Source organism: Miniopterus schreibersii, assembly GCF_964146895.1.
Source record: "Miniopterus schreibersii genome assembly, chromosome: 5".
NCBI classification, from domain to species: Eukaryota; Metazoa; Chordata; class Mammalia; order Chiroptera; family Miniopteridae; genus Miniopterus; species Miniopterus schreibersii.
Window position 1 is genome coordinate 47,689,873 of NC_138106.1, and position 24,877 is coordinate 47,714,749.

The 24,877-nt window shown below is 48.5% G+C and overlaps 1 protein-coding gene across 3 annotated transcripts in view; it reads left to right on the top strand.

Moving 5' to 3' along the window:
• ADCY5 (adenylate cyclase 5) overlaps nt 1–24,877 on the top strand; it is a 144,443-nt gene that overhangs the window by 70,000 nt on the left and 49,566 nt on the right. For all 3 annotated transcript variants that reach the window (XM_081138922.1, XM_081138923.1, XM_081138921.1), the window contains exons 2-3: nt 12,114–12,263; nt 16,983–17,104. In XM_081138922.1, the coding sequence (XP_080995048.1) occupies nt 12,114–12,263; nt 16,983–17,104 (272 nt within the window). The remainder of the gene's footprint in view (nt 1–12,113; nt 12,264–16,982; nt 17,105–24,877) is intronic.

A 24,877-nucleotide genomic window follows, 5' to 3' on the forward strand; every position in this document is an offset into this window, starting at 1 on the left:
CGAGAGGCACCTGCACTCACTGTCCCCCTCCCTGCTCCTTATGACTGAGCGCCTTGCAGTCCCCACTCCTCTTCTGCCTAATCCCTCTCAAAGGCCACCTGTGGGGCCCCTGACAATCTTATCTTTTCAGCCTCTTCCACAGCACTTGACTGTTTGCTCTCCAACTCTTCCTTGAATTTCTCCCTTTCATTCAACTTTTATGACACCCAGCGCCTTCCTCGTTCCACCCGCCCCAAAACCAGCCCCTCGCTGGCCTACCTGCGTGGATTAAGAACCAAAGCCCTCCCCTCCCACAGAGACTCACTCCCTTCAGTTGCCTGGCTTGGGACGTCCCCTTGGCAGGGCCCCCTTTGCAGCACTGCTCCCTTTTCCCTTTGCAGGGCCCCCAGCCTTTCTCAAGCCCTGGTCCTTCTCATGGGTGGCATTTCCCCAGCTCTCTTCTGGTCTCTCTACCTCTGGCACCTTCCTCTTCACTGCCTCCTTCCCGGTTGTCACATTAATCTTCTTCAAGTGCAGCTCTGATCACATTTTCCCGTTGAAAGCCTGCAGCACGGGAAGTCGTGATAATGGGAACATTCTTATGTTGTAACATTAAGTGAAAAAGCAGGATACGAAATTATGTAAACAGTAAAATCACAACTTCATGAAAGCAAAACCATAAGACTCTGGTAGATTAAAAGGAAGAAAGAGAGAGAAAAAGAAAGAAAAAAAAGAAGAAGAAACCAGTTAACACTGGTTGTCTTTGGGTGGTAAATTGATTTTTTCCCCCTGTGATTTTGAAATTTTCTCTAATAAATGCATATTTTATAAATTGAAAAATTAATACACTTTTTATTTTGGGAAATGTAGTCGCCAAGAATTTTTAATGCCTCCTGGGTGATGTGCCAGCTCTTTTCCCTGACATGCATACTCTGCGATCCAGCTGTGTACCCCACCTCATCACTGCCAGTCCCCCTTGCTCACTCTGTTGCCCGTCAGCGCTGGCTTTCTGGTGTCTGCTAGCAGCCTTGCCCCCTCTGCCTCCACCGTTTATTCATGTTCTTTCTGTCACCTGTATGCCCCTCCACTGTGATGCGAGCTGCTGGGCCACCCACACTGCAGGTTCCACCTCCAGGCGCTTCTCTGTGAAGCCTTCTTAGTCCCCACTGCACAGACAGAACTTCCTTTCTGGTCTGAATACTTTTCTCATTCGACTTATTCTGCCCAGTTTTGTATTCTCATCTCTTCTGTTAGAGGAGAAGTTCCTTCAGCCTGCCATGCTCAGAGTAGAAGCATGTATTTATTTCTGTTTTTAACACAAATTTATCATTTTTTCTTTTAAGAGTAATTCATATGATGGAAAAGTTGGAACGTATTCAATAATCTAAAGAAAAAAGTAAAAAAACACTTAAAATCTCACCATCTAGAGACGTTCTGCCACTGTTAACATACATACATATAGAAACACACACAGAAGGCTGGCTGTTATATATATAGATTGGGATCATGCTGAATATGCAATTCCATATTCTCTTTTCCCCCCACTTGACATTATATTTTGAAAAATTCCTCATGGCATTAAATCTTCTTCCAATAAAACATTTTAAAGGCCTCAACACATTGCAGGGTTTTGAAGCCCCATAGTTTATCCAGCTGTCCTCCAGATAACAGTTAGCTGTTCCTCACTGTGAGATTTTCTAATCATCCTTGGATCTAAAGCCCCGCCTGGTCGACTCAGTTTCTGTAGCAGATTCCTGGGAGCAGCTGAAGTACTGGGCCAAGGAGGATGACCATTTTCCGAGCTCCTGTGCATATTGCTAAATTGCTTTGCAAGAGGGTTGCATCAGTTCACACCCTACACTGATGGTGTGGGAGGTGACTCTTCTGTTGCATTCTTGCCAACATTATTACCACGACAGAAAGCTTTTCTAGTTTCATAGGCAAATATTGTTTTCATTTGTATTTTATTGCTTACTAGTGAGGTTTCACATTTTTTCATATTATGTTTGTAAGTCGTTTGTAGTTTTACTTCTTTGAAAAGCTTATTCATCTACATTATCTATTTTTTATTGTTAAATTCCACTTATTTCTTATTAATTCATAAAACACTTCAAGGTCGGGTTTTCCTACTCCTACCATAGTGCTCTACACTGGGCTCTCAATCAAATTTGTTGATTGAATTAAGATGATACCCTGTTCAAGTAAGTACTATTATGTTAAAGCTTTTGTTTCTCTCCTGGATTTATGCACAAGGTCTTGGTCTTCCTAGGAATAAGTAACCAAAAATGACAAAAATCAAGTGTACACTGTGGCCATTTCTCTCTAAAGGCATAGCTGTTCAAGCTTTGGAATAAACTATCTCACTTGTTATTATCACTATCTGCTTTAAAGTGTGAGGGAATCAAAACCACAGTGAGATACTTTACTCCCAATAGGGTGGCTATAACAAAAAAGACAGACAAAAACAAGTGTGTGGGGGGGATGTCTCCACTCAGAACCCTCATACATTGCTGGTTGGAATAGAAAACAGTGCAGCTACTTGGGAAACAGTTGGGCAGTTCTTCAAAATGCCTAAGATAGAGCCAGTGTCTTACACCATTCAGGCTGCTATAACAAAATACGATAGGCTGGGCGGCTTAAACATTTATTTCTCACAGTTCTGGAGACTGGGAAGTCTTAAGTTCAGGGTACCTGCAGATTCCGTGTCCATCGAGGGCTCATTTCCTGGGTCATAGAGCCATCTTCTCATTGTGTCCTCACCTGGTGGGAGGAGAGTTAGAGAGCTTGGTGGGGTCTCTTTTATAAGGGCACTAATCGCATTCCTGAGGGCTTCACCCTCCTGGCCTAATCACCTCTCCAAAGCCCCACCTCCTAATGCCATCACTTTGGGGGTTAGAATTTTAACATATCAATGGGGGGAAGGAGACTCATTCAGTCCATAAGATCTGGCAATTCCACTCCTAGGTATATACCCAAGAGAACTGGAAATATACCTCTATGTAAGAACTATTACATGAATATTCATAGCAACAGTATTCATGGTAGCCAAAAAATGGACACAACCCAAATATCCATAACTGATAAATGGATAAACAAAATGTGGTATATCCATACTATGGAATATTATTTGGCCACAAAAAGGAATAAAGTGCCCACACATGCTACAAGAGAGATGAACCTTGAAAGTGTTATGCAAAGTGAAAATAGTTAGACACAGAAGGCTACCTATTATGTAATCCCATTAATATGAAATGTCCAGAACAGGCAAATCCATCAAAACAGAAAGTAAATTACTGGCTGACAGGAGCTGGGGGTGGAGGTGGAGGTGGGAAATGAGTGGTGATTAATGGTTGTTGAATTTCTTTTTGGGTTGTTGAAAATGTTCTAGAATTAGATAGTGGTGAAGGTTACACAACCTTGAGAATACACTAAAAACTACTGAATCATATAAAAGAGTGAATTTTATGGTATATGAATTATGTCTCAATGAAAAAAATAATTGAGGGAAGCTCTCCCGGAGTAAGGCGTGGCCTCATGAGACGGACGGTGGGCCTTTCTCACCACTGTAGTGAGTACCTAGGAGAGAGTGTGTTTGGAGGCAGTGGTTGAGAGTGGGTCCCTATTCAGCAGCATTTTATGTGACCAGGATCTCTGGAGAAGGCCTGGGGCACCTAAGATGAGGGCAAAAGAAAGTTGAGGGTTTCTTTATTAAATAGAAGAAAACAAAAGTGGACCTAAATTAAGTTGGGATAAATAACAGCTTTGTGCAGTAGAGTAGGGTGGGTGTGGACTCAGAATGAGAATCTGAGATTTAGTTCTGCTGCTGCCTTGCTGTGTAACCTTGGACAGGGCTTCGGTTTCCTCATCAGCAAAAGGGGGTGAGGCATACCTGGCTTATAAGGATTCCACGAGGATGCAATGAAATGTTACATGTGAAAGTGTTTTGAAGATTGTAAGTTGCTGTACCCAACCCTTCCTAGATACTTGTCTTTCTTCACATGTTAATCTATTGTCTTTCTTAAAAATGTACTAAGCAGGTGCTAATTATGAATTTGTTAATATTTCATGCTCTAATTTTCCTAACCCTAAAATTGTATTAAATACACATTATACTTGTAGAATCATACTGTAGACTGGTGTTTTCCAGAGGTAGTGAGTAGCCTATATAGTTAGGGTAGATGGTGAACAGGGGAGTGTGGCCCATGATGAGAATTATAGAGCCTTAACGACAGCACAGGAGTTTGGGCTTTATCTTACTGGTCACAGGGCATCATGGCGGGCTTTAGAGCAGGAAAGTATTATGATGTAAAAAGATCTGAGGATCTCTCACATAGTAGGCAGTGTGCATGGAGGATTCTGAAGCAGGAGAGATGGACAAGCCCTGAGCAGCTAGATCCTAGCTGGAATGGAGAGGAAGGGTTACCACCTGGGCAGCACCCTGGTAGGAATGAAGAGAGCAGAGAGCCCAGTCCAATTGGTCTAGAGCCATGGAGGTGGACCAGCCATCTCCCTGAAAAGAGAATGTCATCTCGAAACCCACAGGCAGAGATCATATGGCTTTGACCATATGATCAAAAAAGCACACAGCAGTCTTTATTCTTTGTCAAGGAAAAATTTTAAAGAGGTGTCACTGTGATTTTTTAAAAAAGTTTAAACTATGTAATATATATATATATATTTTAATCTTTATTGATTTCAGAGAGAGGAAGGGAGAGATAGAAACATCAATGATGAGAGAGTCATTGATCGGCTGCCTCCTGCACGCCCCCGACTGGAGGTTGAGCCCACAACCCGGGCATGTGCCCTGACCAGGAACCGAACCCTGATCACCTGGATCCTAGGTCGATGCTCAACCGCTGAGCCACGCCCGGCTGGGCAAAACTATGTAATATTTTTAAAAGCCATTTAGCACCTAATTGAGCCTGGTACAGCACATAAATCACCATGCCAACATGTCTTTTAAAAGGATATAATTTAAGATGATCCTTTCTTGATTTACTTCATTTTATATCACAATGGGATTCCACCAAGGACCCCTCGTCCCCCCCACCACCACATAGAACAAACGAATCTGGGGCAGGTGGAAGGACTCTTGTCAGGCTTGTCATCTCCTTTTATTTGGGCCTCATTTGGTTGCTAGTTTTGTATGTTTGTAAACAGAGAAAGGACTAGAATAGGAATGGGCTGTGCCTGCCATTAGGGTTGGGCTCCCGGGTCACAGCTGCAGGAGAGGACCTCCTTCCTAATGCTCAGAGTAGTGGGGAGCTCGTCCAGCCCCGTGGGTGGGTTTGGAAGATCAAATCCAGCTTTGGCTTGCACTCACTTGAGGTGATTTCACTTCTGAAGTGAAGAGGAAGGGCTGTGCTCTGTCTGTGCAGGAGCCACAGAGGGTGGAGGAGGGTGTAGAAGAGGGAGTAGGGAGGAGTGGGAGCTGGGTCACCCCTAGTGTGCTGGGGCCCTGCCTGGTGGAAAGGGTTGTCGGTGCTGGGGGAGGCCAGGTTTGAAAAGGTAGGGATGCCAGGTTGTTCAATTAAATTTGAATTTCAGATAAAAGACAAATACTTTTTTAGTATAAGTATGTCCCAAATATTGCAGGGGACATATTTATACTAAAGGGGAAAAAAAATTAGTTATTTATCTGAAATTCAAATGTAACTGAACATCTTGCCACTGTCCCCCCTCCCCATCACTAAATCTGGCTCCCTGGGGAATTCTGATTCCCTTCCTCCTCAACACCACTGCAAGGACCTGGCTGACCTGTCCAGAGTAGAAGCCATGAAAAAGAGCCAGTTGCAGAAGTGTCTGCCCCAACTCGTTTCCTTCTCTTCCAGACCTGCTCATTCCTCAGTCCTCTTTGCCATGCCCCTTTCTCAGGATCAGCGAGCAGCAAGCCTGTGGCAGTGGGCAGCAATTGACGGCAGTGCCCGAGGCCAGCTGCTGGGGTTTCTTTCAGCCTTTGTGGAGGAGACACTGCGGAAACCGAGCACTGTAACTTCTCTCGTGGCCAAATCAAACCAGCAGCCTGCAGGCAGCCAGATATTGGGTTTCTGAAGTGCTGGGGTTTTAGAAATGCCAGCCAGAGTGGTAAATATTCATTGGCATCTCCCCTGGGTTTCCACTCAGAGACTAGAATTCCAGACATTCCCCTCTAGTGGGGTTGCTCCTGGTGTGGTTCTGGGACCACCTGGACCCAAACCATCTGCTGGGCTTGTGTTAAAAGCAGATGATGAAACTAATCACTCCCAGGGCTGAGGTTTTCTGTGTCACTGGGTCTCCTGATGCTCCATGTAGTGTAATGTAGGCATCCTTTCTGTCTCACACGTTCCATGTGGTTAGATATGTCCCGTGGGGTCAGCACAGGGAAAGCCAACAAACCCTTAGTGAGGCCTTTCCACCTGTTATTGAGAAAGATACCTGTTATTATTTACTAATTAAGTCTTTTGCCTAAGGACAGGATTTATAGTTTTACTGTGTCTGCCTTGTGGAGCATAAGAAGGGGCTCAGTAATTGATCATTGATTTTAGTGGAGAAGAGAACTGGTCAGTTTTTGGACCCTGTGCCCAAGGTGTGAGATAATTTTTAAGCTACAAACGCCTTCTAGAAGAATTCAATCAGATTTCACCGATGCCTCCTCCCCATTCACAGCATTAGTATCTGCACGAGTGCCTTAACATCTCTTAAGACCTGGTACACAGATTCCTGCTTTTTTGGTGGGTGGCGTGTGTGCGTGCGCGCGTGTGTTTGACATATTAATCTCTTACTTTTAAGGAAAAAAACATTTTTAAATTGATTTTTTAGAGAGAGGAAGGCAGAGGGAGAGAGAGAAACATTGATGTGAAAGCAAAGCTTCAATGACTAACTCCTGCATGTCCCCACCTGGGGATGGAACCCAAAACCCAGGCATGTGCCCTGACTGGGAATTGAACCGTCAACCTTTCAGTGCACGGGACAACGCTTAACCAACTGAGCCACACTGGCCAGGGCTAATCTCTTACTTTTTCACTCTTAGGTTCAATTTGCTAAAATATCCTTCCCAGTGGCCTTACCAAGACCCTTCTTCTTGCTCACCCCGTTTTGGGCTGAGTGAGAGGAACACTGAGGCATATACGAAGCTTAGCAAAGCCATTTGGACCCCTCTTTGATTACAGCGCATCTTTTACCTGGATTCCCACTGTCTGTTGCCATTGGCCTTCTGGCTGCGGGAGGAGTCAGATTACAGCAGGAGAGGCCTGCAGGATTAGTACTGAGATGCTGCAGCGGCCAGTTGATAATTATCTTGGGGGTCATGTCTCAAAATAGACTCTGGCCCCTCTTTCTGGCCTCAGAGAGAGGAAAGGCTGACTTTTCTCTGATTGCTCACATTCTCTCTCCTAGTCCCTCCTGGATCTTATTCCTATTTGTTGGGTTTTTTAAAATTATTAAAACATAATTTACATATAGTAGAATTTACCCTTTCTAGTGTACAGTTCTGCGGGTTTGACAGAGGCATAAAGATGTGTAACCACCACACAATCAAGCCATGGAACAGTTCCATCCCCCAGAGAGACTTCCTCTTGCTGCCCCTTTTAGTTATCTTCTCCCCCTGCCAACTACTGATCTGTTTTCAGTCTACAGTTTTCCCTTTTCCAGAATGCAGTGTAAATGGAACCATACAGCATGGGGCCTTCCGAGTGTGGCTTCTTTCACCCAGCATAGTGCATCTGAGTCTCGTCCACGGTGTTACGTCAGTGAGCGTCAACCTTTTTTATCTCAGGGCGCACATAAACTACTCAAATTCTGCGGCACGCCAAAAAATATATTTTTTGCCAATCTGACAAAAAAGAAATAAGAGGTATAATTTTGATTCATTCACACTGGACAGCTATTGTTGTGTTGGCTGTTATCATATTTTTTTTTTATTTGGCAATCTAAGGGAAAGAGGTCAGTGCCGCTCACTAAATAGCCAGGTATTGCGTGTTTTAAAAATCCTTGCGGCACAGCGGTTGAAAATCGCCGATGTATATTATCACTAGATGGTTCTGTTTTATAGATGAGTCGAATCCCATAAACATTCCTGCACAGATTTTTCATAACTTCTCATTTTGTTTTGGCAAATCCCTAGGAGTGAGGTTGCCGGTCATATGGCGCGCGTATGTGCAACTTTATGAGAGATCCACAAACGCTTTCCAAAGCGGCTGCACCATTTTCCACTCCTCCTAGCGGGGTGCGAGGATTCCCGTTGCTCCTCATTTTTAGCACCAGTATCGGCAGTTCTTTCTTCTCTTCTTTTCATTTTAAAATTTTATTTTATTTTAGCCTTCTTATAATAGTGTTTAGTAGTATCTATTGTTTTTAAATTTTTGCATTTCCCTAATGGCTAATTATTTTGAGCGTCTTCCTGCGTTCTTGTCATCCTTATATCTTTGGTGAACTGGCTATTCAAATCTTTTGCTCTTTCAAAAAGTGGGTTGTTTTCTTATCGTTGACTTTTCAGAGTTCTTTATGAATTCTGGGTACAATTGTGTGTTCTTTAAATCAAATATGTGATGTACAAGCAATTTCTCCCAATCTGTGGCTTGTCTTTTCATTGTCTTAACAGTGCCTTTTGAAGGCTAATGTTCTTAATTTTGATGAAGTCTAACTTATCAATTTATCATTTCTCTTCTTTTATGGATCATGATTTTGCCCTTGTATATAAACTTATTTTTTTACTAACCCAAAGTCCTATATTTTCTTCTGGAAGTTTAATAGTTTCAGGTTTTGCATTTAGATCTGTGAACCATTTTGAGTAAAGTTTGCATATTTTGTGAAGCTTGAGTTGATTATATGGATAGCAGTTGTTCTGGGACCATATGTTGAAAAGATTTTCCTTTCTTCATTTAGTTGCCTTTGTATACTTGTCAAAAATAAAGATGTGATATATGATATGCAGATAATTTCATTCTGTGGGTTATCTTTTTACTTTCTTAAAAAATTATTTTAAAAATTTTCCAATTACACCTTACATTTAATATTATTTTGTATTAGCTTCAGGTGTACAGCATAGTAGTTAGACAGTAACATACTTTACAAAATGTTCCCTGCTGATATTTCTAGTACCAAACTGGCCCCATACAACATTACGGGTACCCACCTGGCATCACACATAGTTATTACAATATTATTGACTAAATTTCCTATGTTGTGCTTTACATTCTCATGACTGTTTTGTAACTGCCAATCTGTACTTCTTAATCCCTTCACATTTTTCACCCAGACCCCCAAACTCACTCCCCTTTTGGCAACCACCAATCTGTTCTCTGTATCTATGAGTCTGTTTTGGATTTTTTTGTTCATTTATATTGTTCATTAGATTCTACATACAAGTGAAATCATATGGTATTTGTCTTTCTCTGACTGGCTTATTTTACTTAGCATAATACTCTCCAGGTCCATCCATGCTGTCACAAAGGGCAAGATTTCCTTCCTTTTATATGGCCGAGTAGTATTCCATTGTGTAAATGTACCACAGATTTTTTATCCCCATATACTGATGGACGCTTGACTGCTTCCAAATCTTGGCTATTGTAAATAACACTGCAATGAACATAGTGGTAGAAGTGGGACTTCCCTGTCTTGTTCCTGATCTTAATTTAAATGCTTTTAGTTTCCCCCCATTGCACCCTACTCCTGTTTCTATCATCTGACACCTTCCTATCTCCTTTCGAAATATGCCTCCGAACTAGAACATTCTTCAGAATTCCCTGTCGTCTGCACCTTTAGTCTTTACCCCCTCATCTCATTTTCTCTCCCTACCCATCTCATAGTGGTCCCCGGTGACTTCCGGAGGCATGTCCTCAAGGTGACTTGTCATAGTGACAGCATTGGTTAATGCTGAAGACCTCGGTCTCATTTTCCCCTCGACCTTCTCCCTGGTCTTAGGGCTTTTCTTTCTGAGTCAGCTCTGCTTTGCCTGGCCCCCCACAGCCTCATGTAGCTCTTTGTTCCCTCACACGTTGGGCTCCTCTGGCAGCCTCCTGACCCACTTGCCACTCCCCTGGTGAGTCTTGCTGGAGCTGTGCGCTCATCCTGCTGTTCTCTGGTCCAGTTGTCCTTTACGGCTCCTGCGTATAAGGATTGTGCCCGGCCTTCTCAGCCTGACTCTCATATGCCTCTTCAGCTCCATCTGCCTTTCCAGCTCCATCTTCTTTCTCTGGACTCACTTCCCCTCAGGATCTGAGACTCTGGGTTTTTTATTCAAGGACTCCGAGTACCTCACAAGCCCAAGCTTCCTGGGTATGCTCTCCAGGGAGGCCCTTCCCACGCGTATCAGCCTCACCAAGGGTATCTCTAACCCTGGCCCAGTATGCCCCAGGCCTGCCCAGAGGTCTCTCAGTACCTCGCACTCTCTCCTGACCCTCTTGCTGGTGTGAGTCAGTTTGTGCTTCCTATTGTCAGTTCTTCATCAATCTTGACTACTTATCTCCTCAATTGGATTGCCAGCTTCTGTAGAACAGGGTCCTTCTTCCTGTGATGAATAGGTTGGGTTTTTCTCTGCCACATGTTTACATAAAGTGATAATGGTAGGATTCTGGGGTGGATAGGGTTAGGGGGTGGGCTGTGGGAACTGTGAGTCATCAGCAGGGTTGGCAGAGCTGGCAGAGTTGGCAATCTGAGTTTGCCCCTTCCCTGAACGCATCTGGGAGATGTCCTTTGGCCAGAAAACCAGAATTTTTTATGCAGCCGAAGAGAGAGCAAGACTTTGAGATGGGAAAGAGAAAGTCTCTTTCTGTTCATGGACTGGGGCACACACATTATGGGATGTCTCAGGGAGAGATGGCACCACATCCAGCATGGAGTCCACACGGCCTCCAGGCCTGGGCTGGCTGAGGACCAGCTCAGAGCTATGATAGGGGAGAGCCTTCAGACAGAACGCAGACCTGAGTCAAGGCCAAAGAGGCCCCTGGGGGGAGAGTGGGGAAGCTGTATACTGGGTCACTGCCAGGCTGCTGATGTCCCAGAGGAAGTCTTTTGAGATCCAAATGGACAAGAGGACTAGGGACCAATGCAGGGCTCTTGAAGGTCAGAGGAGCCACAGTGGAAGGTGCAGGGCTGGCCTGGGGCTCCCCTTCTGCAATTGAGACTGAGAATTAAGTTTTTAGAGGCCTAGAAGCCTGAGCATCTGTGGATTCTCTCCTGTGTGGCCTGAGGTGGAGGTAGGACCAGGATCAATTTACCCAGATACTCCAGGAGCTGTACCTGCCAAAATAAATTTTGCTAAACAGCACCTTTGCTGGTATCTGAAATGTGCTGTCAACTTGCGTTTGTGGGTTATGTTGTGTTTTGTTTCTCCTTGGCTTTTCAGTAAATAGTCCTTTCAAAAGAATTCCAACCTTATCTCCGTGACCTGAGGGGCAGAGGTATTTTTCCACAAGCACATCCCAGTCAGCATGGAGAAGGGCATCACTGAGGAGCAGGGGTGGTGGTAGGTGCTCACTAGTGCATGGGGTGGGGCTGTCAGGGGGCCTTTTTGCTGGTGCAGAAAAGGAATGGAAATCTAGGAAGAGGAGATGAGACCCCCTGTGGGCACCAGTTGCTATGGCCAGGGACCTTTTCCTTCTCGCCTTCTCTAGGGGACTTAGCACAGTGCTGGGAGCTCATGGTTAGCTAGTTAGTTCTTGTTTCATTGCAGCTGATCCCTCAGGAGTAATAAGCTAAGGCTTTTCTGCAAAAGGGCAGTCCTTTGCCTTGTGGTGGGCTCTATCACACTTTCCAAAACTGAAATCCTGCCACCCTCATGGAACCTTCCTTGCAGGCTCCTTCTACCCCCAGCATACACCATCAATCACAGCATCACCAATACACCTAACCTTTCAACCTTTGGTACTATGGACACGTTCAGTTTGATCATTCAGTGACTCGGTGTCCTTAGGGCCATACTCCATCACAGGCCAGCCAGGCATTGGGCTTTGAGGACATCAGAGAGCCTGACCAATGAGGCTTGGCCACTCTCAGCTGTCCTTGGCATTTGTCTGCTGGAAACTAGGTGTGTGCTTGCTGAGATGGGGCCTGAGGACTTCACACTCAAGGGCTGAAAGGGTCAGGATTGGGGCTCCAATGACTGGTGTCCTCTCCAAGCCTGAGCACGATGTCCTTCCTCGTCTCTCCCTCTGCAGCTTGTCTCCAATGTCCTCATTTTCTCTTGCACCAACATCGTGGGCGTCTGCACCCACTATCCAGCCGAGGTCTCCCAGAGACAGGCTTTCCAGGAGACCAGGGAGTGCATCCAGGCGCGGCTCCACTCTCAGCGGGAGAACCAACAACAGGTGAGTGAAGCCCCTGCCTCTGCACAGCTGGCAGGGAGCAGATGTAAGACCTGCCTCCCCAGCAGCTGTGCTCATACAGCTTGCCCAGCCTCACTTCCCTGGGTGGGGGCCCAGGCTAGGGGAATGTTTCTCCTGGAGGGAGCCCAGCATTCCTGGCTCTGTCTGTGGAAATGCTCTAAGAGAGACCCTGGAGAGAGTTCTACCCCAGTGCTTGCTCACTGCCTCTTCAATGGCCCCCTAGGATTTTGCAAACCAGCAGGGCAGCCCAGGTCTGGCAGCAGAGAGGGGCTCTCTAGAGGCTGATGAGTTGGACTGTGAAAGTGCCAGCATCCCCCTGGGATGAAGGGGGAGGGAGAAGGAGAGGAGACCCAAGCTGTCAGGCCCTGTCAGCCCATGGGCCCACCCACACTAGGCACTTGCTCTTGTTGAATTCTGGGGTTTAGTTGGTTCAGAAAAATGAAGCCAGCCTTGTCTCATCCTAAACCTCCCCCTCAGATGCCTCCTGGACCTGGAGGCAGGCCGCTCCAGGGGGCGGGGGGCTAGGGAGGAGCCTCTCTTGGTGAGCCCAAGGGCAGGGGGATGTGCCCCAGTGTGCTCTTCTTGTGTAAGGGCCATGTCAGGGTTCCTTTCTTGTCTGCTTGGCATCTGGGGAGGGTACTGTTTGGGGTTCAGGACTACCTTGTCCTCTTCTGTATGGGAACCAGATAGAGGTATTGAAACTCAAAGACAGTACAGAACTGCAAGCTTTCAGACAGGAGGCCCAGAAGCAGCCGTGCCACCAGGGGAAAGAAGGGGCAGGTCGGCCAGCCGACAGGGCTCCCACTGGACTTGTAGTAGTCCTCCCTTCAAGAGATTGGGTCACTCCAGACCAAGTCCTCCCTTTCTTCTCATGTCAGTGTCGCCTCAAACCCTCAACAAACATTAGTGGAGTCCTGCTCTGTGCCACGCAGTGTGTCAGGCCCTGAGGCAGGTGTAAGCGTGGAAGGTTTGCCTATGAGTGTGGGGATGGGAGACAGAAGGCCTTGACAGCAGTAGTCCCTGCACCCTCCTGGCTGGCATGGAGTGTGCGCTGTGGCCCCTGGGTGCACAGCAGTTTTACCGCAATGTGAGGGAGTCTCTGACTATCTGACTGCCTCCTAGGGGAATTGCAGTGATATGGCTGATGACATCCAGACAGCTGAGCAAGGGGAGAAAGCTCTACAGTGTCTCCCCAGGCCCTCCCCTAGTCACCACCTGTCTCCACTTCCCTTCCAGCCTGCTGTGTCTCGCCAGGTCTCCGGCTCATGCTGTCTAGTCGGAGACCTGGCTTGCTCCTTCCACTCTCCTGGCCCTGTCTAGGCTCCTGGTCTTGCCTCTTGAATGAAATCCAGGCCTGGCGGTGTCCCTGAGAGTTCCCACTGCCTTCTTGACGAGCTTACCTCACCTCTGCACACCATTCACTCCTAAGCCCCTACATTCCTCAAAATCCCCCTCTCTCATCCCAATTCCAAGCCCCAGCATCTGTCACCTAGAGCAGAATACCTTCCTTCTCCTCCCGTGTTAGGAATATGCCTCTCAGTTCTTCACCTTGTCCCTTCTTTAGTAAAATTAGCATTTTACAGCTCATCATAGTTTACTTACCCTGTCCTGGCCCAGTAGGACATTCCAGCAAATCCATAGGGGTTGGGGGGAGAAAATATGTTTGCCATACCATGTTCCAGCCAAGATACGGAGGAGGGGGATGTGGTGTGCTTTGTGGGGACAGGCATTCCTCACCCAGCCAGCCCACCAGCTCTTGGGCCTCGCCCTGCTCCCTACAGAAAGGGTGACACCCCTAAGTGCTACAGGATGAGGGGACTCGGAATGATTCCCCTGTTGCCTTCTGCCCACTCCTTCTGGCGCTCAGCCTCAGAAGTAGTTATAAATGCAGGAAGGTCTCTTATGAATCTACACAATTCATAGCACTTTCTCCCAGCCACTTTATATTTTCACAGAACTGTCCTTTAGTTTTTATTTCTATCACCAGTAGCTGTTTCTGAGAGTTCGGTAAATACGAGATGGCTTTCAGTGGCCATGTTCACTGACACCTGAGGAGAGACCAGGCTGACCACAGAGAGCAGCATCCCTCACCAGTTTCCCGGCATTGTCCTAGCACATGGCTGTGGGCTGTGGAGCTGAACAAGACACAGCTCCTGTCCCCGGGAGGTGTCTCATTGCTCACACTAAAGGGAGACACGTTAGTAGGTCATTGAAATGCCGAGTGATCAGGGGCTCTAAGTGAAGGCCCAGGTGGGGAGAGACTGCTTACAGCCAGAGCCAGGATCCCCTTCTGGGAAGACTATGAGCCTGTATGTGAAGATAGTCATTCTAGCTGAGGGGGCTTGTGTGCAAAGGCAAGAAAAAACACCAGAAGCTTGAGACCCTTCCCATGGTTCGCTCTACCTGGGGCAGAGTACAGCTTTCAGCTCAGGGGGTGCCTCAAGGTGAGCATGGAGGGGCAGGCAGGAGCCAGATCATGGAAGCCTCGAGGCCAGGCTGGGGCATGGGCTGATCCTGCAGTCTTCGGGAAGCATAGGAGGGTTTTACTCGGCCAGCAGTGTGGTAAGGTGTGTGTCTTAGAAAGATCGCTCACTGGCTTACAGTGGAGCATAGATCAAAGGTGGCCAGCTTGGAGACAGAGACACCGGTGGGAGGCCGCCCCGCCCTGCCCTCCAGGCCCGACCTGAGGAGGCCTAGACCTGCTGAGGCAGAGAGGAGCTTCGGAAGAAGAACCGCAGCCAAGTCTGGGGGGTGGGAGCATATTGGGTAGGCAGGCACAGGAAGGGGGCAGGTGAAGGGAGGGCATTGGGTTGCAGTGAAAATAGGGGTGTGCTCAGTGGGTCCAGAAGAATTCACATTTGATGTGGCTGGTGGAACCCAGGGCAGCTTTGGAGGTTTGGAGCAGGGGAGTGACGTGAAAAAAGCTGTGTCCTGGAGAGACTGGGGCCGAACAGGCAGGGCGAGTGGGAGGTGGAGGGGTGCTGAGGAGTGGCTCTCTGGCCAGATGGTGTGGCCAGAATCCTGTCGGGTGAGAACTGCATGTGGACACTGGAGGCAGATGCAGAACAGAAAGAACAAGTGCAGGAGCTTGTGTCCAAGCCAGCAGGACTTGATCAGTGCTGGACAGGCCTGCAGCTGCAGGGCAAGAAGTGTCTCAGAAGAGAAGTGCTGAGAATTAAGAGCAGTTTACATGGGCAAGGTCTTGACCTTGGGGATCAGGAGAATGGAAGTGCTATGGGCAAAGGCAGGTAGCTTGAAAAGAAGAGGCATTGGGGAACAAATACCAGAGAAGGTGAGTATGGTCTAGGGCAGGGGTGGGGAACATCCAGCCCACGGGCCATATACTGCCCACAAAATCACTTGGTCTGACTCTACCAAGGCACCTGCAGTACTTGAAATTCAATAAATCTAGGAGCTTTTTCCACAGCTAATTTTTAAGTTGATAATTTCGTATGGCTCACAAATGATGTTATAAATATCCAAATGGCCATTGGCAGAAAAAAGTTTCCCCATCCCTGATCTAGGGCATGGGATCAAGGTGACCAGACATCTGGAGCCTTGGTTGGGAGATAGGGGTGAGAGGCGCCCACAGAGGTGCTGGTGGAAACATCACCCCCAGAGGGCAGCAGTGAGCAGAAGGACCGAGGTGTCCCTAAGTTTCTTATGGGGCTAGGAAGAGGGGAGGAGCCAGAAACGACCCAGGAGCCGGAAAAGAGCTTCAGGGCCATGAGAGGGGGTGGCCCAGCATCCGTGAAGCCGAATGAAGGACAGGAGAATGAGGGCTGGAGGCTGGTGGACGAAAGGCTCCAGATGAGAGAATCCCAAGAGCGAGCCTGGTGGGGGTAGTGGGCAGAGGTGGGTGCAGGTGGAGGCCAACCCCTCCGGAAGCCACCGGACCTCTCAGGGCAGGCAGGCCTGGGGGAGAACACAGAGCAGGTCGGGGTCCAGACCCTACGCAGACTGGCTGGCTCTCCTGTCCACAGTGTGGCTCTGGCCCCTCTCCCTGCTTCTCTCCCAGCTCCTCACCAACAGGTTTTAGCTTGTTCCTAAAAGTGCCTTCCCTCTCTCCTGGGCCACTGTCCCCTGCATGGAAATGGAGCCCCGCCTCACCTCATTTCTCTGGTCCCCATGAAGCCTTCTCTTACCTCCCTGCTACTCCCCAGCCTGGGTGAGGTGCTCCTGCCCAGTGCCTCCTAGTGCTCGTACCTGCATGTGGCTGGGAGCTTTGAGAAGGAGGCCACTTGCCTGTCTAGTCCACAGTTAGAACTCCTGGCGCCCGGCACGTTGCCTGGAACATGGCAGATGCTCGATAAATATTGGATGACTGACTGAATGGATCTCATGCTCTCAGCAACCCATCGCTGTTTACAGCAGAGGAACCTGGGGTTCAGAGAAGTCCAGTAATTTGCCCAAGGTCACACTGTCTCAGACAACATACAGGACTCTAACCCAGGTGCTCAGTGCTACAGGGTGACCGGGAGTACTTTTTCCCATGTACACCAAGAACGAGGAGGTGTCCCAGGTAGCCCTGGGGGCATGACTCAAACATACCCTCCCCCCCACACACACACAGGTGTTAGCCCCAGAGGTTTTACTGCAAGTGGGGGCACAGGTGTGGAGGAGTCAACCTGGAGTGGAGAGGGGACTGACTGCCAGGCAGGTGGAAGGAGCTGTGACAAAAGCATCTGTTTCCCTCTCCAGGAGCGGCTCCTGCTGTCTGTCCTTCCCCGTCATGTTGCCATGGAGATGAAAGCAGACATCAACGCCAAGCAGGAGGATATGATGTTCCATAAGATTTACATCCAGAAACATGACAACGTGAGGTAGGAGTGAGGCTGGGGGCAAGGGCAGGGCGGAGGGCAGAGCACTAAAGGAGACGAGGGACACTCCCACTCCCTTCCCTTCAAGGGGGCACAGCCCAAGAGGGCAGCCTGGTGGCTTTGGAATTTGTGGAACCCCTCTCTAAGTCTGTTAAAATCAACTATTGTTTGGAGGGAGGGAGGAGGTGAGGCTGCAGGGAGAGGAGACAGAAGGAAGGAGAAGGGAGAAAGTGATACCACCAGCTGTTAGGGAAACTCTAGCTTAACAAGGGAGAGAGAAAGCACAGACTTGGGACAGAGATGTCGCCACGGTCATCACAGTCTTCATCACCATCCAGGAGCTTCCATAGCATCTAAGCCATGTACAAGGCACTGTACCTGCTCTACCCACCTCATTGCTAATCCTCCTGACAGCCCTGCAAGGTGGGGACCCTCATCAGCATTCCTGGTTTAGAGACTGAGCTCGGAATGGCTAAGACCCTTGTCCAAGGTCAGTCAGCCAGGAGTGGTAAAGCCGGGTACACCCAGGTTGGCCCACCCCAAAGCCCATGCTCCTTTCCCTGCATGGTTGCTACTTCCCTAGACAGATGCTGCTGACAGCAGAGATGTGCAAACAGATGCAGATTAATAGAGTGCAAAATCTGCTTATGAGCCCCACAGGGACATGAAGCGATACAGTGGCCTTCATCCAGCATGGCCCAATAATCCTCCATATGCCCAAAAAAGGAGCTGCTGTTTGCCTTTGAGAGAGTTACTTTTTCCCTGGCAGGTCTTCCCAGGACCATGAGTCCTTTAAGGTTGGTATAGAGAGAGCTCTTCGGAGGCTTGGGCTGCATTATCAATAAAGGGATTGAATGGAATAAAGTAAATCACACACACAGACTATCCATTCGTCCAAGGTGAGGCTGGTGGCTGCAGCAGCAGTGAGGGCGCTGTGTCTTCACGCAGAGCAGGCAGAATCACCTTGTTCCCAAGCGTGCCCCGGAATCTAAGACTGTCACTTTTGCCCACATGTCCTCTACCCACTTCTCAAAACAGACTCAACGCTTTTGGGAGAAAAATGTACCTGCACAATACTTTTGTCGCCAGTTTGGTGGATATCTCAACCCCCCCTGAAGCCCACCGCACCCCACTATCAGGCAGCAACCATGCAGGCAGCAGCAGCCTTGGTCTGTTAGGAAGAAAGCTGCCTTGGCCCCGTCTCCATGCCCAGGAGGTATCCTGAGGGGCTGCAGTCTCAGCTAACCGAGCTCAGAGAGGAAAGTGGGGTCCGGGCCTTGGAAGGGAGTTCTGATTGCTGGTTTCCTTTTTTCCTCACACCCGCTTCTCTCCTCCCGTGGTGGAATAATCACTAACAGTAGTTAATACTTGTAGAGAGATTTCTGTAACCGTGCATTATTTTAAGTGCTTACATATATTCACTCAGTCCCCACAATAAATTTAAGGGGTGTGTACTATTATTATCTCCATTTTATAGGTAAAGAAACTGAGGCACAGAGATTAACTTGTCTCAGATATAATAGCTGGATAAGTGGGAGAATTGCCCCCAGAAAGCTTTATTTTTTCTTTTATTATTTTTTAAATGTTTTTTTTATTGACTTTAGAGAGAGAGGAAGGGAGAGGGAGAGAGAGAACATAGATGGGCTGCCTCCTGCATGCCCCCTACTGGGGATTGAGCCCGTAACCCAGGCATGTGCCCTGACTGGGAATCGAACCCGGCAATCTCTCTGTGCATAGAACAACGCTCAACCAACTGAGCCAAACCAGCCAGGGTCCACAAAGCTTTTTGATACCAGAGTTTTTACGTAGCCTCACTACTGGACAGATGTTTTTATATGCCCAGGAGAAAAGAGTTCATATTAGATTGTATGGGAAAGAGTCTTGGAGAGCCCCCAGGCCATGTGCGTGTGTGTGTGTGTGTGTGTGTGTGTGTGGTGTGTGAGTGACTGAGGACCCACCAGGGGCCTTTCCTCTCTAATGGCAGCCCCTAAAGTCTGGAGGACTCCACCTTATGACGTGTAAGAAACAGCCTCCCTGCTTGGAACAAATTCCAGAGATCCCAAGGTTCAGGTGGGAAGGAGTGACCTGCCAAGCGGTCCCAGCACATTCGAAGCCCTGAGCTGCCCCCTTCTGGAATTTTCTCTCTTGGTTCTATCTTCTCCACCTCACTGGCCCTGGCATTGCTCCAGGCAGAGGAGGGACAAAAGGCACTTCCTTTGATTGCTCTTAGCACAGCGGAGGTTTCAACAGATTTCATTAAAATATAAAGTGGAGCCCGGCGGAGCATGGCTCAGCGGTTGAGCATCCACCTAGGATCCAGTAGATCGAGGTTCAATCCCCAGTCAGGGCACAGGCCCGGGTTGTGGGCTCAATCCCCAGTCAGGGGTGTGCAGGAGGCAGCTGGTCAATGACTCTCTCATCATTGATGTTTTCTATCTCTCTCCCTCTCCCTTCCTCTCTGAAATCAATAAAGATGTATTTAAAATAGATTTATATATAAAGTGGAACACAAAGGAAACCCAGAAAATTCACCACTCAGAAACAGTCCATAATTTAAGATATAGATTCTCAGCCTGGCTTGGCTAACAATCCAGCACATCTGGCCACCTCTGCTTCTGCCTAGTCCCTGGCCCGCTCACCCCTCTGTCCTCCCATGCCGCAGGTGGCATCTTACTCCCATCCCACAGTTGCTGGCTTTTGGGTTTCCAGCAAGCGGGTTTGGTGAGAGGTCTGGCTCAGGCCTCTTCCAAGGAGTGGCCCACGCTGGGGGTGACACCCCCTCATCCCTCCTCTCCCAGAGAGGCTGTGACTTTGAGCTGATAAAAGAATAGTGCCTTGATCAGAGTGGCTCGAGCAGCCCCATGCCAAGAAGCAGAGCCCAGCCACAGTGGGGGATTTCTGTTCTCGGATGTGCTCAGGATCGATGACAGCAATCAGGAAAGAGATGAAAGGAGAGAGAAACCAAGATGCCATCATTGTCATGGGGACAGACATAATTCAGACTCTGCAATTGCCAGGCTAGAGGGGGCTGGTGCACATCAAAGGCCAGCCACAAGCAATCTTATGCAAATATCTTGCTGGGGCCTGGTTCCTCTTCCATTAGCAGCACTGGATGTAGCTCTTTTTTTTTTTTTTTTAAATATATCTTTATTGATTTCAGAGAGAGGAAGGGAGAGGGAGAGAGAGAGATAGAAACATCAATGATAAGAGAGTCACTGATCAGCTGCCTAGCCCGTAACCCGGGCATGTGCCCTGACCAGGAATCGAACCCCGATCTCCTGGATCTTAGGTCGATGTTCAACCGCTGAGCCACGCCCAGCTGGGCTGGATGTAGCTCTTGATGGAAGCACATTGCTGGCTCTGGTCTCTCTTTGGGTTCAATTCTGGCTTGGGTTGGGGGTTGAGTAGAAAGAAGGTGGAGGGGAGGCATCACAGTGGACAAACACACTTCGGAGCTGGGCTCATGGTATAGTGATTAGGCCCGGGGTTGGGCAGCTCTGCATATATATCATGGCAACATTTCCTGGGTCTGTGACTGGGCAAGCTGTAGGCATTGAGCCACTCTGAACCTCAGTTTTCTCATCTACATAATAGGATAGGAAGAGCGCTGACAACAGAGTTGTGAAGAGTCCGTGAAATAATGCGAGGAGAGTGCTTAGTACAGTATCTGCCACAGAGGAGTGCTAATTGGGAGCAGCTATTATTGTTGTTACTGTTATTATTATGATTATTATCACAGTCCTATCAACAAAGAAAGGCCTGGGGATTCTCTAGCTGGAGAGTGGAAGGGTGATGAGTCACATTTGTCAGATCTCTACGGAACAGTAATATTTAGAGAGGGTGATGACATGCTGTTCTCTAACCCCACTGAGAGCAAGGCCACAAGAAAAATAAATCAGCTCCACAGTGTGACAGATTGGAAGGGGAAGAGACTAATGGGGGGAGAAGTTTGGGCAGGGAGGAGTGACAGACAGGCACCACCACTCCGTGGCCTTGTTCTCCCTGCCCCGAGGAGAATGGGTGTATGGCAGACAGTTCCTGGGAGGGCCAGGAGCTTGTCGGACGCTTTTATGCTGAGCCGCCACCACTGGCTGTGGGTTGAGGCAGGCCAGAGGCACGGAACACCAGGAGCCCCATAGATGCCCCTCCTCTCTGAAGTGTGGTGACAGATGGAGATATTTCAGCCCCTCTGGCTGAACAGATCAGCTGGAACAGAAGCTCAGTGTTGTGATGTTAGACCTGTGGTTTGAGAGCCCTCTTGCCTATCCCCACCTCAGGGTCAGAGGTGGGCTATGCTGTCCCCATTCCTGGGACAAGAGCCTCCAGCACATGCCAACAGAGGTTGTTCTAGGCTGGGGGGGCGGGGGGGCTCCCAGTGCTCTGCCTTGGAGGAGGGATATTGGGTTTGGAGGAAGGGGACACCCAGAAAAGGACCACACCAGGAGGGGGGCACATCCCCATGGGTCACAGGAAAAGTAGAGGTGCAGCCAGAACTCAGGTACTCTTGCAAGAGGTCACCATTGAGCAAGATGAGTGTCTGTTGAGCAGACTGGGTCACTCCCCTCTGCCACTTTGTAGCTCTGGGAACTTGGGCAAGTCACCTAATCTGAGCCGCAGTTTCTTCACCCCTAATACGGGAGTAATGATGTCCACTCAGTCCTCCAGTCAGCATATATTTTGCCTCTGCTTCCCTTGGTGGGGACCTCTAATGGCACTCACAGGCAGGGGATGAAGGGAGACACTGTGTCTGACACTGGGAAACTCACTTTCTGTTCAAGAAGACACACACTAAACAATAGGTTAACTAGTAAATTGGGAAAGTATCACATGAGGAGGGGGTAGGACTGCATTCTCCAAGGGTGTAGATGTTACACAACGCACTCCTCAGTTATCCTGTTACAACTGTGATAAAAGTCACAAAGGGGCAGAGCCTAGGGCTTCTTGCAGGGGTGCTGGGAGGGAGATGAGGCCGAGCCTATAAAGCCACTGGCTGGGCTCCTGGTCCAGGACAGGCTGCAGACTGTTTGCCCTATGGAAGTGGAGTAAGCTCTCAGGCAAGCGTCAAGGTCAGATAACTCAGTACCCCAAAGGTTTCAGGGGCCAGGAAGGCCTGAGAAGGTGCTGGGGGATTCTCCCCTTCCATAAGGGTCTCTACTGAATGAGGATGGCCCCGCATCTGATTGACTTGTCCCCATGTGGACTCCTTAAGGTTTTAAAAGTAGGTGGTGGGGAGGGCCGGAGATTACTCAAGAGACAGCTCCTCCTCTAGGGGGCGCTGGTTCTCTGCTGAACAAGCATGTTCCTCATAGGGCTCCATCTGTGTGGACCGCGGGGATGGAGTGTGGAGGTCTGGGCTCAGTGGCTTGAATCAGAGGCTCATCTCATTCTCAGGGACCCAGGAGCCCTGTGGGGCTGGAGCCAGGGGCCTAGCAGAGGGGCTGTTGGCCCAGGAGTGAAAATGAGGTAACACCCTTCCTTATACTGCAAGGATGTAACCAGGTCTAGGGAGGGCTGCCCTGCCCTCACTTCTTCCCTCTCCCTCCCCTTCTTTTCCCAGTCTCTCCCAAACCTCCCCCTTGTAAGGTTATTATCTCCTCTCCTGTCTCCTTCAAGGACTTGGCTGTATCCCCAGGTCTCTCCAGTGTCTGGTCCAGCTACCTCATGTTCTGAATTATAATGACCTCGCCACAGTGTCTGCGATGCTCAGATCCCATGAGTGGCTTGTGCACCCTGTGGGCAGAGAGGGAAAATGTTTATCTCCAGTGGTGTCCCTGGCTAGCCGACCATGTGAGGGGAGTGGGCCATGAACACCTCCATTCCTGTCTCCAACCTGATATTAAGTATTCTGAACTCTACACTCATGCCAATTATAGATCTAAGTGGTCTTTATATTATTGTCTCATTCATTCCACAAACATTTATTGAGCTGCTACTATGTGCCAGGCATGACTAGGAGTAGATGGGAAAGACACTGTGCTTGCCCCTTAGGGAATATCCAGCCCTCACCAGTGAGGCAGGGCCGAGCTGGGTGCTGTGGGAACAACGGTCTGACCACCGAGCTGGCCCCATTGGGGGAGCCACTGGGGTTGGGTCTTTTCTAATGAATGAATTAATTAATTAATTTACGTGTGATAAAATATATATAACATAAAATGTACCATTTTAACCACTTTTACATTCGCATTGCTGTGCAACCATCACCAATCATCCATCTCCAGAAATTCCTTCATCTTGCAAAACTGAAACTCTGTACCCATTAAACACTGACTCCCATCCCGCCCCCAGCCCCTGGCAGCCACCATGCTGCTTTCCGTCTGTGCATTTGACCGCTGTAGTTACTTCATACAAGTGGACTCACACAGTTCTGCCCTTTTGTGTCTGGCTTCTTTCACTGTTAACATGTTAACAGCAAAGTTCATCCATGTTGTAGCGGGTATCAGATATCCCTTTAAGGCTGAATAATATTCCTCTGTGTGTAAATACCACATTTTGCTCATCCACGCACTGGCTGATGTACACTTGGGTTGCTTCCACCCTTTGACTCTTGTGAATAATGCTCTATGGACATGGGTATACAAATACCTCTTAAAGTCCCTGCTTTCCATGCTTTTGGGTATATACATAGAAGTGAAGTCGCTATATCATACGATAATTCTTTTTTTAATTTTTTAAGGACCCCCATACTGTTTTCGATAGCGATTCACCATTTTACCTTCCCACCAGCAGCACACACGGCTTCCAGTTTCTTCATGTCCTTGCCTGGGGTGGGGTCTTGACAACAAACCTGTGTTTGCCCCGTGACACACAATGGGGATTGTGGGGAATGGAACCAGCAGCTAGCAAGGACTTATTATTTTAGCTCTCTGGACTCAAAATGGGGGCCCCCAGGGAGATGGGAAGAGAGAGGAAGTCAGGGCGAGGAGGCACCAACCCGCTGGATTATGTCAGACTTTGCCTCTGAAACATCCGGAATCGGTTGTGATTCCTGATTCTGCTGCTAATAAGAATTCAGACATAAGAAGGCTCATTCTGGGCTGGGTAAGCCAAAGAAAACATCGTGAATATGGAAGAGTTGTAATCAGGTCCTAAAAAAAGAATGTGATTTGTTTTTGACCTTTTAAAAACAAACATTTTTATTATATAAAGGATGTATGTTCTTTGCAGAAAAATTGGAAAATAAAAGCAGAAAAAATTGCAAAATAAGAGAAAAAATTAGAAGCACCGTATTCTCACCCCCGCGAGGTCACTGCTAACTGCTCAGTTCCGTGCAGCCCCCTACTCCCTCACCGAGTTTCTCTTTTGAGAAGCGTTTCCCCAGCTCTTGCAAGACTCTGTAACACAGTCTGCAGGTTCTGCAGGGTGGTACATTATGTGGGTAGTGGGAGTAGGATTTGGTGGGCAGAAGCAAGACTGAGAGATCAGGGAATGGACTGGGGTCTCCAGGAGGCCCTGGGGCTGGCAACGTGGATTTCAGGACATACCTTGACCCCAGATCCCTGGACTGGGTCCTGATGGTCAAGCCACCTTCTGAAGTAGGGTGTCCCATGCGTGAGAGTGGAGAGGGCACGACTGCCTCAGGGCGGATTCTCCCTGGTGGCAGAGCCTGGTGCAGACACCAGTATTCAGCGTCCTCTCATTGGCCTCTCCACTCTGCCTCTCCCAGCTTTGCCCTCAGATGGGTCCTTGGCTGCTCCTAGCTCATACGCTTCACTCTAATCGTTTCTCCACCGCCCTTGGAACACACCCAGTCGTGTGGTGGCCATTCTCAGCCAGCTG